This window comes from Calcarisporiella thermophila, assembly GCF_041956535.1.
Source record: "Calcarisporiella thermophila strain CBS 279.70 unplaced genomic scaffold VTP21scaffold_26, whole genome shotgun sequence".
Classification (NCBI taxonomy): Eukaryota; Fungi; Calcarisporiellomycota; class Calcarisporiellomycetes; order Calcarisporiellales; family Calcarisporiellaceae; genus Calcarisporiella; species Calcarisporiella thermophila.
Genome location: NW_027192216.1, coordinates 56,031 through 70,892, shown reverse-complemented (window position 1 = coordinate 70,892; position 14,862 = coordinate 56,031). Strand labels below are relative to the sequence as shown.

At 37.9% G+C, this 14,862-nt stretch overlaps 7 protein-coding genes across 7 annotated transcripts; 4 read left to right on the top strand and 3 right to left on the bottom strand.

Annotated features, from left to right (window-relative positions):
• Positions 1 to 764: 764 nt before the first annotated feature.
• VTP21DRAFT_6208 (uncharacterized protein) lies at positions 765 to 2,042 on the top strand (the record flags this gene model as incomplete). Its single annotated transcript, XM_069396813.1, has 2 exons — positions 765 to 815; positions 1,158 to 2,042. The coding sequence occupies 2 exons, from the start codon at positions 765 to 767 to the stop codon at positions 2,040 to 2,042; spliced, it is 936 nt and encodes a 311-aa protein (XP_069247093.1).
• Positions 2,043 to 2,095: 53 nt separating this feature from the next.
• VTP21DRAFT_6207 (uncharacterized protein) lies at positions 2,096 to 2,725 on the top strand (the record flags this gene model as incomplete). Its single annotated transcript, XM_069396812.1, has 2 exons — positions 2,096 to 2,596; positions 2,657 to 2,725. 2 exons carry the CDS (start codon positions 2,096 to 2,098, stop codon positions 2,723 to 2,725), a joined length of 570 nt encoding a protein of 189 aa, XP_069247092.1.
• A 1,106-nt stretch (positions 2,726 to 3,831) lies between these two features.
• Positions 3,832 to 4,595, bottom strand: VTP21DRAFT_6206 (uncharacterized protein; the record flags this gene model as incomplete). The annotated part of the gene is made up of 3 exons (XM_069396811.1): positions 3,832 to 4,256; positions 4,331 to 4,477; positions 4,547 to 4,595. The coding sequence occupies 3 exons, from the start codon at positions 4,593 to 4,595 to the stop codon at positions 3,832 to 3,834; spliced, it is 621 nt and encodes a 206-aa protein (XP_069247091.1).
• A 2,077-nt stretch (positions 4,596 to 6,672) lies between these two features.
• VTP21DRAFT_6205 (uncharacterized protein) lies at positions 6,673 to 8,307 on the top strand (the record flags this gene model as incomplete). Its single annotated transcript, XM_069396810.1, has 3 exons — positions 6,673 to 6,812; positions 6,875 to 7,728; positions 7,799 to 8,307. The coding sequence occupies 3 exons, from the start codon at positions 6,673 to 6,675 to the stop codon at positions 8,305 to 8,307; spliced, it is 1,503 nt and encodes a 500-aa protein (XP_069247090.1).
• Positions 8,308 to 9,225: 918 nt separating this feature from the next.
• VTP21DRAFT_6204 (uncharacterized protein) lies at positions 9,226 to 10,348 on the bottom strand (the record flags this gene model as incomplete). Its single annotated transcript, XM_069396809.1, has 5 exons — positions 9,226 to 9,360; positions 9,417 to 9,572; positions 9,661 to 9,858; positions 9,923 to 10,091; positions 10,161 to 10,348. The coding sequence occupies 5 exons, from the start codon at positions 10,346 to 10,348 to the stop codon at positions 9,226 to 9,228; spliced, it is 846 nt and encodes a 281-aa protein (XP_069247089.1).
• A 662-nt stretch (positions 10,349 to 11,010) lies between these two features.
• VTP21DRAFT_6203 (uncharacterized protein) lies at positions 11,011 to 12,441 on the top strand (the record flags this gene model as incomplete). The annotated part of the gene is made up of 5 exons (XM_069396808.1): positions 11,011 to 11,256; positions 11,326 to 11,409; positions 11,472 to 12,011; positions 12,079 to 12,265; positions 12,329 to 12,441. 5 exons carry the CDS (start codon positions 11,011 to 11,013, stop codon positions 12,439 to 12,441), a joined length of 1,170 nt encoding a protein of 389 aa, XP_069247088.1.
• Positions 12,442 to 12,924: 483 nt separating this feature from the next.
• Positions 12,925 to 13,709, bottom strand: VTP21DRAFT_6202 (uncharacterized protein; the record flags this gene model as incomplete). Its single annotated transcript, XM_069396807.1, has 3 exons — positions 12,925 to 13,468; positions 13,527 to 13,576; positions 13,662 to 13,709. 3 exons carry the CDS (start codon positions 13,707 to 13,709, stop codon positions 12,925 to 12,927), a joined length of 642 nt encoding a protein of 213 aa, XP_069247087.1.
• Between the last annotated feature and the right edge of the window lie 1,153 nt (positions 13,710 to 14,862).

Below are 14,862 nucleotides of genomic sequence, written 5' to 3'. Positions count from 1 at the left end.
ATTTCCATCGTCGAGAGGAACCGATTGATACCCTTTTTGTGGGGATTTTCTGCAATTTTTGCGGAATCAGCGATGATGATGAGAAAATCGACGCTGATGGTGGCGACGGTGGCTCCGACAAAATAGGTACGAATGTCCCGGGAATGGCATTGGAGAGCCATTTTTAACAATTTCCTGGTAAAATTGTATCGGCGGGTTTTCCCATTTTCAAAATGCTTTGTGCATTGGAATTCTCGGAAAGACATAAACTTATATATACTGATTAAAGGATATCTGTCAGACTCGCTATATTAGCTGACTGGCGTCGTACAAAGGTAATTGTATGAATTGAAATATTCTATTTTGAGTATTAATTACTTAGTATCTGACCCAGAGGTTAGTAAAAAAAAGAATGTAATGTTAGTGTATAATATCGTTAACATATATATAATATATCAGATATCCATTTCTACAAGTAGCTATTAATTTTAGGCCGATTTCTACTAGGTATGGGCTTAATAAAATTTCGCAATAGTAATAGTGACCGATAAGGCGGAGTCAACTTTTAAGACTGTATAATCAAGGTTACCTCATATGCTGAGCCAGCTCGTTTTCCTTACTGTGTTCAAGTGTTTAGTTTTGATGTGAACTCCCGAGATTGATGTGCAGGTTTCATACTTGTATTTGGGAGAGGACTTGCTTGATAATTTCTTACTCGCCACAGTGACACGGAGATCATTTCGGGGAATATTCCTCTTATGTCAACAGCCTAGCGTAAGAGCAAAATGTTCATAAAATCTAATTTTACATTCAGTTTTGGATTCTCGGAATCAAGGGTAAACGAAACATCGCCCTCCTACGAATAACTAAGATATTTTCTTTTATATTGTCATTTGTGTCAGTGTTCGATAAACTTTTCGTTTCCTCTTCTGTATATAAGAACCGAGATAAATATCTGTCACGTTTTCCTATATATGTTATTTTTTCTCTACTTGTCAATGGCTTCGGCTCACTAAATATTTAATTAAAAGTGGCTATAAAAATAGATAACGTCCTTTTTCTTCTCCCTCTCCCATCGTTGACAAGATATCCACAGAAATGCCTCCATTTATTACACAATCATCACTTTAACCTGCTAATATTTCTTCAACCCACTTCAACGTTGTTTCTCTTCTTAGATATCATGCACCGATTATAGCTCGCTTACTTATATTCAGTTTGATTTGATCACTAACCGAGAGGCAAGACGCTGGGCATCACTTATAAACCGCGGTTCATATCAGAATACCCCCTTCAATAAACCAATAGCGCTTCTCGCACAGACATGCCCGACCTATTTATGTACTCTATTCGCATTCCCAAAACTTCGTGTGCCGCTGCTACTCCTTAGCCCTAAAAACTCTTCTGCAGCCATTGCCCATCTATACAAAGAGTCGGGGGCTAGCGCGATGATTGTTGATGGAGAGTTGCTTAATACAAACTTACAAGTCATCGACGGTCCAATCTATTCTCTAGAAAAGGTCAAACTCGAGGAGCTTGCTCAGTCAACCCCAGAGAACAAGGCAGAAACTGCACCGCTTGAAAACGACGAGGGAGCTGGATGGGACGAACCTGCGTTTATTCTGCACAGCTCTGGTAGCACGGGATTTCCGAAAATTGTAAAATTACCGTATAGCGCTTTAATCATGTTTTCTGCGGTATATCACACCCTGGGCGATTTTCCCGGTGGTAAGGACGATACTATCCTCTGCCTTCCGCCCCTTTTCCATGGATTTGGGGCCAACATTTCGGTTTCTAGTGCCCTTCTCGACGGTTTGACCATCGCGCTACCTCTATCTAATTCCTGGCCTCCAAAGCCAATTGAAGTGCTAAATAGTTTGGCGAGATCCAAGGCAAACGTTCTCTATCTAGTACCTTCACTACTGGATCAGATTTTCACCGCTTTGGAGGAAGGGTTCGACAATGAATTGGATAACCAAAATTACTCCTGGGATTTGCTTAACTTATCAAATATATCGCATTTAGTGGTGCCCCATTGCCCTCAGGTCTCGGTAGGCGATTAACTCTACAAGGGATAAATGTTGTATCTATATATGGGAGCAGCGAGACAGGCATTATGATGTTCAGCAAATTCCGTAAAGAGAAATTAGAGGATGTTGCAGATGCTGTCAGTTCACTTCGAAATCCTCCCTTACTTCGCCACCGCTGGATTGTTCACAACGATATTTGTGAGGGTGCCAGGGAGCTAGTCATCCTGAGAGATAACTCAATGTCTGCAGAGGTGCCTATTAATACGCCTGAAGGGGATTATCGTAACAAGGATATATTTGTCGAGCGAAATGGATATTATCACATGCTTAGTAGAGTGGATGATACTCTTGTACATACCAATGGTGAAAAGACAAATCCTGTCCCGATGGAGATGAAACTCCTCGAGAACCAGCTTATCCAGCAAGCCGCTACCATCGGTCATGATCGTATATGCACTGCAGCTCTATTACAACTGGATGAGGGCAATGTTGAACGACGGCCTTATCTAGAGGTGCTGAAAGAAGTTGAGCTTGCAGTTGGTGCAACTGACAAAGATACTCCAAGGCATTCACGTATTTTACCAGAGGTGAGTTTGTTATCTCTCAATTATGCTATTGACGCACCTAACCTTCGACTTTAACTCAAGATGATATACATACTTCCACTTCGAGGCGAAATGCTGCCGCAATCAGATAAAGGTTCACTTCAACGTTAACGTGTGCCCATTGAATTTGAAAACTCTAATTGTGCAATTTTATTCTCTGCGGTTTCACTAGTTCTCGCGACCCTCTTGAACTAGAGACACGTTATACTTGCAAAAAAGTCCGTCACTTAGAGAATGTCGTTCGATTGACGAGACTCTCTTGGGGAAATTCTTTGCTTACTGGAAACAATTGGGAATTATCACGAATGAATAGAAAAACTTTACTAGCTGGCAATATGGAGCCATTTTACTTGTTTACCTTTTCATCGTCGCTGTCTGAAAACTATTTTTTTTTTTAAGGTGTCGCATTAGGATATTCATTCATATTTATATTTTTTATCTATTTTTTAAATTTTTACTTTTAAGCTTGTATTTCCTGATGCAATTATTATACAAATTTAAATATTTCTCTTCTATAGGCTCTCTCTGCAACTAAACTCTGCATTCCACTTGATATTTAGCATAAATATTATTCGAGAAATCAGTGTTGTGTGTTTTTAAAAATCCGCATTATTATTAACAATTTTCACCATCCTGAATTGGTTGGGAATGTGTTGAAATTTGTATATATTTCAAAAGGGGTAAAAAGAGGATATACTTCCCTTAACTAGAGAAGAGGCCATAAAGCGACACCTCAATAACTGTCACTTTTAGCTAGTGAACTCACAGAAACATTTTTTATCCCATCGTCGACATCATTGTCACTGTCCGAATCCGATTTCACTAATTTACTGTTCACGTTAGAAATCGAAAATTAAATATTAAAACTCTATTTAAGATTAAAAGACATAATTATCCCTTAAACATGCAGAATTTGTACAGAAAACTGGCAAAATTAAATGGTATGAATATATATGTTAAACCATGTTTCCATGTTCAATTGTCATTAGAAGCCAGAAATTTCTTTGTTTACTTTATTTCATTAAAGCTGCACAGTTCACTTTCCTTCCTTCCATCTATCGCACTCTGTAATTGAAGAGATTAGATAAAACGGATCTTATTATTTTTGGCTTTTAAAACAATAAAAGAACTAAGCAGTGCTAATATAGAATAAAAAATAGAGACCAGAATTAAACTGAAAGAAGAAGAGTCCAAACTAAATTTTTTGTTTTTTGATTTTACATTACGACGCAGCAGCACATACTCTTGTTGACTTCGCTATCCGGCCCCACTTCACCCTCGCCATTTTCTCGTTTCTTGCTTCCCGCCGCCATTTCCTTGTTGTATCTCCGAATCTCTCTCACCACCCCGTAGAAGGCTTCCTCCACGTTCACCCGCTCTTTTGCACTTGATTCCAGAAATGGGCACCGGAATCTCTCCTCAGCTAATTCCCTACCCTCCGCTTGTGAAACTTGTCTCTCGTCCGCCAAGTCGCACTTATTCCCGACGACAAGCATAGGGAACACATCTTTGTCCTTAACACGCAGAATTTGTTGGTGAAACTGGGATATTTCCTCAAAAGAATCACGCGATGTTATGGAATAGACCAGAAGAAAACCCTCCCCTGTACGCATATATTGTTCTCTCATCGCGCTATACTCCTCTATTGATCGGTAAATAAAATCACACAATTAGATTAAGAGCAGGTTTACTTTGTCAGGCACATCGGTCAATTACCCTGGCCGGCCGTATCTAACACGTCAAGTAAAGCAACTTCTTCATCAATAACACATTGCTTTCGATAAGAATCTTCGATCGTTGGATCGTATTCATCGACGAAATGACCCTGAATAAATTGGATAGTCAGAGCAGATTTACCGACACCTATTTAAATGAATAATTAATCCACGGATAATTTAAAATGAAAAAACATCATAAAATACTTGCCACCACCCCCAACCACCACAAGTTTATATTCTCGCAAAAATTGGGCTTTCGACATCACCGTCTTATCGATAACAGAAACTAAAAGATAAAGAGAATAAACCGATGTTTGAAGAACAAGGGAGAAAATGTAGAGGAAAAAAGGTCTCGTCTCCTCTAAATGCAAATTCCAAGCCTACACTATAACAAGTCAAGATTTCAATTGATGTCTTGACGAAAAATCGAAATGAATCGTAGGGATGATTAGTAGGAGATTTATGGGAAGTGATTGCAAGTTTTTGGAAGTGCCAGAGGGAGAACGCGTTGGTGAAGGAACTAGGGAGGGAAGAGCGGTGGGGGGTGAAAAGTACCAAAAAAGTTGACCGATCGACCGTGGCAAAACAGATGTCCGTGGTGGAGATAATCTAGAGCATAGGGGAGGGCGTATGAAAAATAGATACAGGGGTAGCCTGGAACAAAAACGATAGAGCGCTGTCACTCGATTTTGGTGTGCTTTTTTTTTTCATATATCCCCAGTTGCTGCATTGAGAAACCTTTTCAAATTCTAACTTGAAACTATGTGACAGCTGAATTTCACTCCCAAATCAAGCGCCTTATCCTCACCCAATGTAGCACGGTCAGAATCGAATTCAAATCTTGGATTTCAGGCGCAGCTCTATATTATCGAGTTTGTAAATTCCTTCCAATAATAATGTGCTAAGCAAGGATAGATTAGCTGCGCAGCTCTCGGCAATCCTTCATCCCAAAATCACTCTGGATATATAATCGGTTTCGGTGGATGCAACCGAATGTCGGAATAGTTTGATAGAAATTTTTATAATGCCAAATGGACTTGCTTATAAACTATATGCTCAGTCGTGTCTTGTCTCCATCTCAGCCCGTATTATATCGCCTCGTAAAGGCTAATAATAAGGAAAAAATTAAAATACTAGAATACAAGTAGAAGCAAATCGATTTCGTCTCGGCTCTACTTCTAGTTTCAAATTGTAAAATCCCAATTCTTGTCTTTTTCAAGAGTTTTTGTGGTGAGGGCACAATCCACCCGTTGTATTTTGATATTTTAATAATAATACTGACCTTAAACCATTCTTTAAATAAGAGATAATATATTCTAACAGTCGCTGACCTGTTACATCAAATCGGCCCTAACATCTGTACCCGTTCTCATCTTGCCAGATCATGATCGTACCACATATTTTCGGATTGGCTCCTCCATACCACCAGGTATTTCTTTCAAAATCGCACAATCAGCTCGACGAACAGGCTATCATAAACAGTTGCAACCAAGCAAATTCGAACGTTTTGCACTATTTTCACAGGTCGAGAGGAAAGTTAAAGTAATACAAACCAACAATTATCAATTTTACTCAAAAGTATCACCTATAATGAAAAATAATCTAGAATCGTTGGCTCTTGCGAAATCATTCCCTCTCAGGGTGGTATTCTCTCATATGGTGCTTATGAAAATACCAAATGTTTTGTGATATTTGTAAACAGCCTACTAACTTTCAGACATAAGAGCTCAAGGTTAGATCCATTTTAATAAATCACACGTCATAATTTGCAATGCGACGAGCATGTACAAAAATTGTGGGAATAAATCAATATAAATACAAAGGGATTAAATTATGGTTAAAGACTTTTATTGTAAACTAGAGAAGTAATCCTACTTAATGGAAAAAAAAACTGAGTTTATTCAAAGTTATTCAACCCTACAGTTTTTAAAAACGCACGTGCGCGTTATTAGTAAGGCACGATTTCAATTCCTAGCATGGACAATTCCGGTGAGCAAGAATTGTTATGTTTTGAAGAAATAAAATAATAATGTACTTCATATCTAGTATGTAGCCAGGGATTTTTGAATTTAAAAGGGTGGACTTCATGTATGAAAGCCTACACCCCTTAGCCCGTCTTTACGATAGCCTACCCCGCTATTAAGCCCACAATAGATTTTTGCTTTTTAATTAAAATATCAAGGTGGTTTAGATAAGCTTCTAAGATTAGCAAAGCTCTAGCAAGGATCTAGTAGTAACAAAGAACTTTTTTTGACTATGGTAGAAATTGTATATAAACCCCAAAATTCTTTGGTTCTCACGAGCACAGCTCGTGCAAAATTTCAATTTATTTGTGTAGTCATGAGACTGTTAGCGTTTAGCTTGGTAAACCTGTTGATGAACAGGGTGTGGACACTGCCATTGCAGATGCAAGATGTCAGGAGCGATACCGAGACAAAAAAGTCAGTTGATGCGATATTTAATATAGAGAACAGGAAAATGTAATACAGATTTTAGCTTGTAAAAATTCTATTCAGCTCTTTTTTAATTCGGTTGCGCATAGCCTAGCATGGGATCGTCTTGCAGAAATGACCGATCTCTATGGTAGCCGCTTAAGTGGATCTCCCTCTCTAGAAAAATCCTTAGATTGGATTGTGGCCACGGCCACTAAGAAAGATAATCTTACGGTACGTAGTGAGCCAGTCAATGTATTTTACTGGCAACGGGGAGAAGAATCTCTTCAATTGCTTGCGCCAACAACACGAAATCTCAACTATGGTGGCGGCGACACTCCTGTTGAGCTACCCGTCATTGGACTTGGGAATTCTACTAGTACAGATGAAAATGGAGTGGAGGGATCTCTGGTGGTAGTCAGATCGGAGAAAGAATTCAATAACGCCGATATCAGAGGGAAAATCGTACTCTGGAATGTACCATATACAAGCTACGGTTCAACAGTGCGTTATAGAAGATGGGGACGCGTAGCGGTGGAAAAAAGGGGTGGCATTGCAATGCTAGTTCGCAGCGTCACACCCTTTTCACTCTCTTCTTTTCACACTGGCATTACCGAACCTGCTATGATACCAGCAGCCGCGGTAACAATAGAAACCGCAGAATTCCTTGATCGTATCTATAACCGCTATGTCAACCGCAACTACTCTACCTCTCTTTTTGCAGATCAGTTTGTGGAACCACGTTTACGACTCAAGTTGAAAAGCATTAGAAAACCAGCAAAAAGTCGTAATATTCTGGTGGAAGTAAAGGGCCGGGAGCTACCTGATGAGGTAGTAGTGGTAGGAGGTCACATTGACTCATGGGATATTGGTACAGGCGCAGTGGACGACGGTGGAGGCGCATTTATCGGTTGGGAGGCAGTTAGAATAATAAGTGGATTGAAACGCCTACCCAGACGAACAGGTAAGTTGATATCTCAGCTATTAAATACACTTGATCTCGAACGGGTTGACCACTATTTCTTGGTATTTAGTGCGAGCAGTATTTTGGGCCGATGAGGAGGTGGGAGGTGCTGGAGCAACTGAGTATGCTTCTGCTCGTAAACGCGACAACACCCTCCACAAGCACGTATTTGCAATGGAGTCCGATGAAGGAGTGTTCAGGCCCTTTGGGCTTTTCTTCGCCAATTTAAATCAGACAAATGTTTTGAGTACATTAAAAGAATACGGACAAATATACGGAGGCCGGCGCGATGGATTTGAAGTGGTAAAGGGAGGGGCTGAGGCGGATATTCTACCACTCTGCCAACTAGGAGTATTGTGTGCAGGATGGCAGAGCTATGACGCGATTAACCGTGAAATTAGACCAGATCAGCCAGGAGGCCATAATGGTTATTTCTATTGGCATCACACATGGGCAGATGATCCATCAAAACTGAATGCAGCTGACATGGCCAATTCTGCCAAAGCTATGGCAGTGTGGGCTTATGTTATCGCCGAACATGGGCTGCGTCCTCCTAATAATTCTACTCCCGAGGCTTAGAGGTCTCGAAAATTTTATATATGAAGCACAAGAGCAGCTAAAACAGTGGGATGTGTTATAATGTGTTATTTATAGGATGGTTATTATATATTAAATATACTTCAAAATATTCAAAAATGAATTATTTTATAATTTCAAAAATTTTTCTCTAAGTTTTATTACATAAACTGACGATCTAAGTCGAAGTACCGGGCCAATTAATAGAATTTGGGTTATAAAAGCTAAAAAAATTAAGTTTAATAGACTAGCAATTGTCTCGAGGCATTAGTAAAACACGATTAAGTCTGATAACTCTTACCTGATGGATAAGCTGGTATCAGCTTATCAGGAAACGATATAACCATATATTAAGATTCAAAAGATCTAAAAGTCATAATTCTATAGACTCTCACACTCATTATTTTCTTTCGGTATCTGTTAGTTAGAATCATGCAGCAAATCTTTATTTTGATTTTATTAAAGATATTTGTATTTGTATTTGTATTTTTTATTTTTACTCTTTATTTTTTATTTGGCTCTTAACACTACCCAAAGTTTAGCATTATGACAATTTTGTATTAATATACTTTGAATTATTCGAGTTACTGAAAATAAAGCATTATTTGCCATTATAAGGATTAACTAATAAAGAAACAATTTGTGATGATGCGCGAAGGGGACAAACCTTCACTTCGATTATTGTGCTGACGATTTTCGAGGCAAATTGCGATATAGCGTGATGCAATCGATCTTTCATAAAATTCTACTTGTCATTTGATATAGGTAGTATGAAGCATTATGAAGAATTTCATAAAAATTTGAGCAAATTGCTCTAGTGAAGTTACTTGGTATTGTTTTCTATAACAATATCCCAGAGAATATACTATTAATTATTATTTTCGTGTAAACTTTATTAATACAACAAACATGCCACTCTTATCATTGTAATTCTGCAAAAAATCCAAGTTTTTCAACCATGACACCCTTTTCGCGTTTTGCAGTAACGTCTTCTTCCTCTTCTTTTAGCCTTTGATCTAGTTTCTTTATCATAGCTTGGCCTAATGTCCGAGCCGTCTAAAGTATGTTCGTAATTAGTTCGTTTCATTCACTTATACAAAATATTTAACTACCTGAACCATCTCTCTGAATAAGTCAGGTTGTATCCCACCGTCACCGCCTTTTTGTACCCCGCACAATTCTCCAGCAGGGTTAACAGCGATATGCAGCCTTGCTTCTGTACAAAGTTCCTCGTATGGCGTCGCATCGATTATATATTTCAAGCCAAGCTACAGATACGATGCAATAGAGGAAACAAAACAGGTTAAGCTAAAAGTATACTAAAATAATCGATGTTATAAAATATTATACACTTACTCTATTCACTGTCACACACAAAGGGATATTCTCCATACCTTCTAGACGATCCGCTTGTTCAACATCGTCAAGTACTTCAAATTCAACTTGACCATCTCCAACATCTTGCACCACTGTCTTCGGTATCCGAGTATTAAATAATGCAGCACGTGTAGCAATAAATAGGGCATCCACGGCATTACCACCATAATCAAGAATCTATCATAAGAATGCTATGAGATACTAGAATTCATAAATAGGGGAAAGAAATAAGTGTAGCTACCATTGCATCAATATTTATAACCCAGCAATGCTGTCCAGGAACAATACAAAGCTTTACTAAATCTATACCAGATTGTGATCCGCCCAAAAATCTATTCATAATTTGCGTAAGTTCATTGTTTATTTCGTCAGCGCCTTTTCCTTCATATTGTTGGGAAGCGCTTGGGGAACTATACGAAGTTTGAACTCGAATCTTTTAGCATGTTTAACTAAATATAAAGGCATGTATAAAGATATACCATTCCACATTACAGACCACACGTCCTCTATCACTGTCTTCTGCCTCAATGTTGCCAATCTCGCATTTGATTCCCACTAATACATCAGTTCCACCGGTTACTCGACATCGTGCGCTTCCACTCGTTTGTGAAACAACCCCTGTCTCAATTACCACTTGCCGCGCATCAAGTCGCCGCCGGCCATCCATGCGGAAATCGAGTGTAGCTCCGTTTAGAATATAATCCTTTTCTGCAGGTGATATAAGAAACATTCTGTGAGATATAAAATAAGCTTGTTCCCTTCAATTTTATCTTTGATATATAAAGCATATTTACACACTGCGTGGCGTATTTTGTGACTGATAATTTTAATTTCGATTTTAATATTCTCTACCTATGACTTTTCATCTAGCGCGGTTTGAATTTATATACTGCCTGCACACTTTTTAGGTTCTTTTATTAAGTTTTCTGTTCATTTTATATGTCCAACTTATTTTGCTATTTTATTTTTTTTTTCCTTTCCTTTTTGACATATTTTCTTATTCTTACTTTTTTCAATTAATTAAAAGCCTTTATTGTATGTAATCCCTAATGCTTGAAGAAGTAATTAATTTTATGTTCTCTTGTATTATCAGTGCAATTCTTTCAAGGCAATATTAAGTTTTACCAATACCTTTTTTTTACTTATTCTCTTCATTTTGCTTCTCCAGCGCAATAGCATAGTGATTGTTCACAGCACCTCCTATCTTTACTTATCTCCAACCTATCCCCTATAGATTTTTCTCTAATTCTTTACTAGGTAAAATACATCTCAAATCCCCCAATGATTTTCTTATTTCTTTATAATCATGCTGCAATTTATCTGTTAGTCATGCACCGCTTCAGACATAGTTCAAGGGTTAGAAATATGAATTTGGCCCTCTATGAAAATATTGATAGCTCCAAAGCAGTGGCTGTCCTTGCAACTGATCCTCGAACAGGAAATGTACGTGAGATCACCTACAAGGTCCGAAAAATAATTGGGAGTGGGTCTTTTGGAACAGTATACCAAGTGCGGTTGCTAGATTCGGGAGAAGATGTCGCAATCAAAAAAGTATTTCAGGACAAAAGGTTCAAAGTACGATAATTCATTGTAGAAATTTTTGTATTGCAAGTAAGTTTTCATGAATGAAAACTACCTCTATAGAATCGTGAATTACAGATAATGCAAATGGTGGAGCATACCAATGTTGTCGCTCTTAAGGCACATTTTTATACCAGTGGAAATCAAGTACATTGCATTTCTAAATAAGCTTCATGAAGACTTTCTAAATGTTTTTTTTTTTTGGATAGGGCGAAGAATATTTGAATCTTGTATTGGAATATGTCAGCGAGACTGTTTACCGAGTGAGCAGACAATACTGCAAACTGAAACAGGCAATGCCAATGTTTTTTATCAAACTGTACACCTATCAACTCCTTCGTTCGCTCGCATATATTCATGCTCTTGGGATATGCCATCGTGACATAAAGCCTCAGAATTTACTCGTGGATCCTACTACTGGCATATTAAAACTCTGTGATTTCGGGAGCGCCAAACCTTTAATCCCTGGTGAACCAAATGTCTCTTATATTTGTTCGCGCTATTATCGAGCACCAGAATTGATATTTGGAGCTACAAATTACACATCCAGCATTGACCTTTGGTCAGCAGGATGTGTCATGGCAGAATTAATGCTTGGGCGACCAATTTTTCCTGGTGAGAGCGGAATTGACCAGCTAGTGGAAATTATAAAAATTTTAGGCACGCCCACAAAAGAACAAATCCGCACCATGAATCCGAATTATATGGATCATCGTTTCCCTCAAATCAGAGCCCAGTCGCTTGACAAAGTAGGTGTTTGAAAATGCTTAGCCTAAAAGCTTAACGATCAAAAATTGACCACTTTTCTTTTGATAGCTATTTAAAATAAGAAATTCACCTGATGCAATTGATCTTCTCTCCCACCTTCTTATTTACAATCCGAAAGAGCGTTTCACAGCCATTGAAGCAATATGTCACCCGTTTTTTGACGAGTTACGGGATCAAGGCACGAGAATGCTAGGAGGAGGGGAACTCCCTCCGTTGTTTGATTTTTCTGAACTGGGTATATAGAATTTTCAAGATTATAGCTTTTTATAAGTAACCTTTTTCGGCATTTTATTCTTAGAACTCTTAATACGGCCGGATCTTGTGCACCGCTTGGTACCATCTCATATTCGGCCAATTTTGAAGACCCGAGGCATCGATGTAAATAGCCTTATACCTCAAAGTCACAACTAACGTGGAAGGACGAGTAGATCCAAATTCCCTTTATATAACATCAATTATTCCTTTGTATAGAATTTAGCGAGAGAGAGAATTTACGATGTACCTCAGTGTTTTTTTATCTTTTGTTGTAGCGATTTTCTCTATTTTAATCTGTACAGTTTTGGAGCGAGGCAATGCCTTCAACACTCTTCACTTGTCTAGGAATCATTATGCGAATTTTTTTATTTTATACAATATTCTTATTGCTGATTATTTTTTTGCCACAGTTAGATTCATAAATAATCTCTCTTTCTCATTGAGCTGACAAGCAATATATTGATCAACTATATATATTATGCAAAATTCCCTGAAGTTCTTTTATGTTAGAAATTTACTCCACCCAAAAGACTAGGGAGCACACAAATAAGAAGGGAAATGGCGTTTATCCAATACGCACAGCAAAATCTCCTTTTTTATTGTTAAACATACGAGTATATTAAAGATGAATATGAAGATTTATCGGTACCTTTCTCTTTCTCTTCTTCTATCCCATTCTCTTTCTCTCCCTGGTACACGGTCTCTGTCATGTTCCCTGTCTCTTCTCCACTGATTTCCAATACCATTTCTTCCCCTCCCCAATTCTCTCTCTCGGTCTCGCGCATTCCACGAGTCTCGCTCTGTTCGCTGCATTCGAGGTTGACGTGTAGAGCTTAGATACGCTGCACTAGTAGCTGCAGGTCCTGCTCTACCAGGTGGTATTGTTTTCGTAAATACTGCTACATCTAATATGTCTCCCGTCACAAATCTCAATGCCTCTAGAGTTTTCTGGTCGTCAGGCGAAGGCCTTGAATTGGAAAGTATTCCAAGATCGCGTTCTTGATGCTTGCCATTAATGCGATCCTGGTAAATTAGACGGAAAGAAGTACGTGCATTAGGACGATTTGATTCTGGAAAAACTGCTTTAATAAGCGCTAGCAGTTCGTTAAGAGTCGCGTCTTTCCATGTGTATATTTGGAATTCGTCGCTTGCAGGAACGCGATTGTAGTCGTAATCTTCTAATCTATATTAAAACTGATGTCAGAATGACAATGTTAGATACAAATCAGAAAATAAGGTACCTATGATGGCTCCCTGAGCGACAATAGATGCGAAGTAAAAATGGTGTGATCTAGAATAGTGAGTGATTGATAAGTAAAGAAAAGAGTGTATGTAAATCTTTTCTCGTATTAATTAAATATCCACATTAGATTTACCTTGGTGCGATCTATTTTCGTTGCTGAATCACTTGGCATAGTAGCCATGTTCTTTTTACATTAAAGTGTAGAAGGAAATTTTGAGTGTTTGACATGCTAATAAGTATTAACTTTTTAGCAAATCTTTGTGATTGTGTGTGACGTCACCAATGGTGTAGTAACTTCGAATAAGAGATCGCATATGTCGACGAGTAAAATATTGAGAAAGGTCTTTGAAAATATGATATGATTTTTCATTAAACCCCTCACAAAAAAATAGCATGAAATATAGATATTGATTAGCTTAACAAACACTTGAAGATATCTGAACGCATGGTAAAGTATATTAAGAGAAAAACATAGTAAAATGCCAAATGAGAATGAGTTAATAGATAAAATAATGTAATTGCTATGTTTATAGAATAAAAAAAACTGTGTAAGAAAACGAGAAATAAGCAAATAAAATGCTATAAAAAAAGGGAAAATATTTCAAGAAGAAAAGGGAATGAACTTTAAAAGAGAAGAGAGGGTTTAATTTGTTATCTAAAGATGCAGTAATAAGTGAAACTAATGGCCATCTTGTGCTTTGTCAGTTTTGGCCAACATAATGATTCACAATATTTGAACAAACTTGGTCCGGGTTGAGTGCGTTCTCTGTTGCAGTGTGTTAAATTATATTAAATTGCATTGAATGGTTGACCTAGAGTGATCGCAAATGCCAGTCTCACTCGTTTCATTGTCCCACTGGCTTTCAAGTGGCGTTTTAGTAGCATCAATAGGTGACAAAATGGAACACCACGAGTTATTTAAATTGCAAGGCAAAGCAACGAAGCCTCATGCTATCTCCCTCTTTATAATACCTGAAGAACAAATTAGTAACTCCAAAATCGAGAACCAGAGAGATCCTAAGAATTTCCATTGTAAATCCTGGCACATTTGAACTTCTACATGTCTTTAATTTCACAATAAAATCTTAATATCACAGTTACGAGAAGACCTCTTGTCCAAACAATTACTTCTCATTTTAAATATTTTTGGTTCAAGTATTACAGTGACACCCATGCATCCAGTTTTTGTACATAGAATAAATGACAAAAAACCTTCACATATATATTGATATTTTAAAGTATATTAGCATATTGTGTACATAGAATCATAATACGTATTCATCACTTATTCAGGGGGGTTCGACACTCTTTCTGAGAGCTGGGATTAGAGGAAC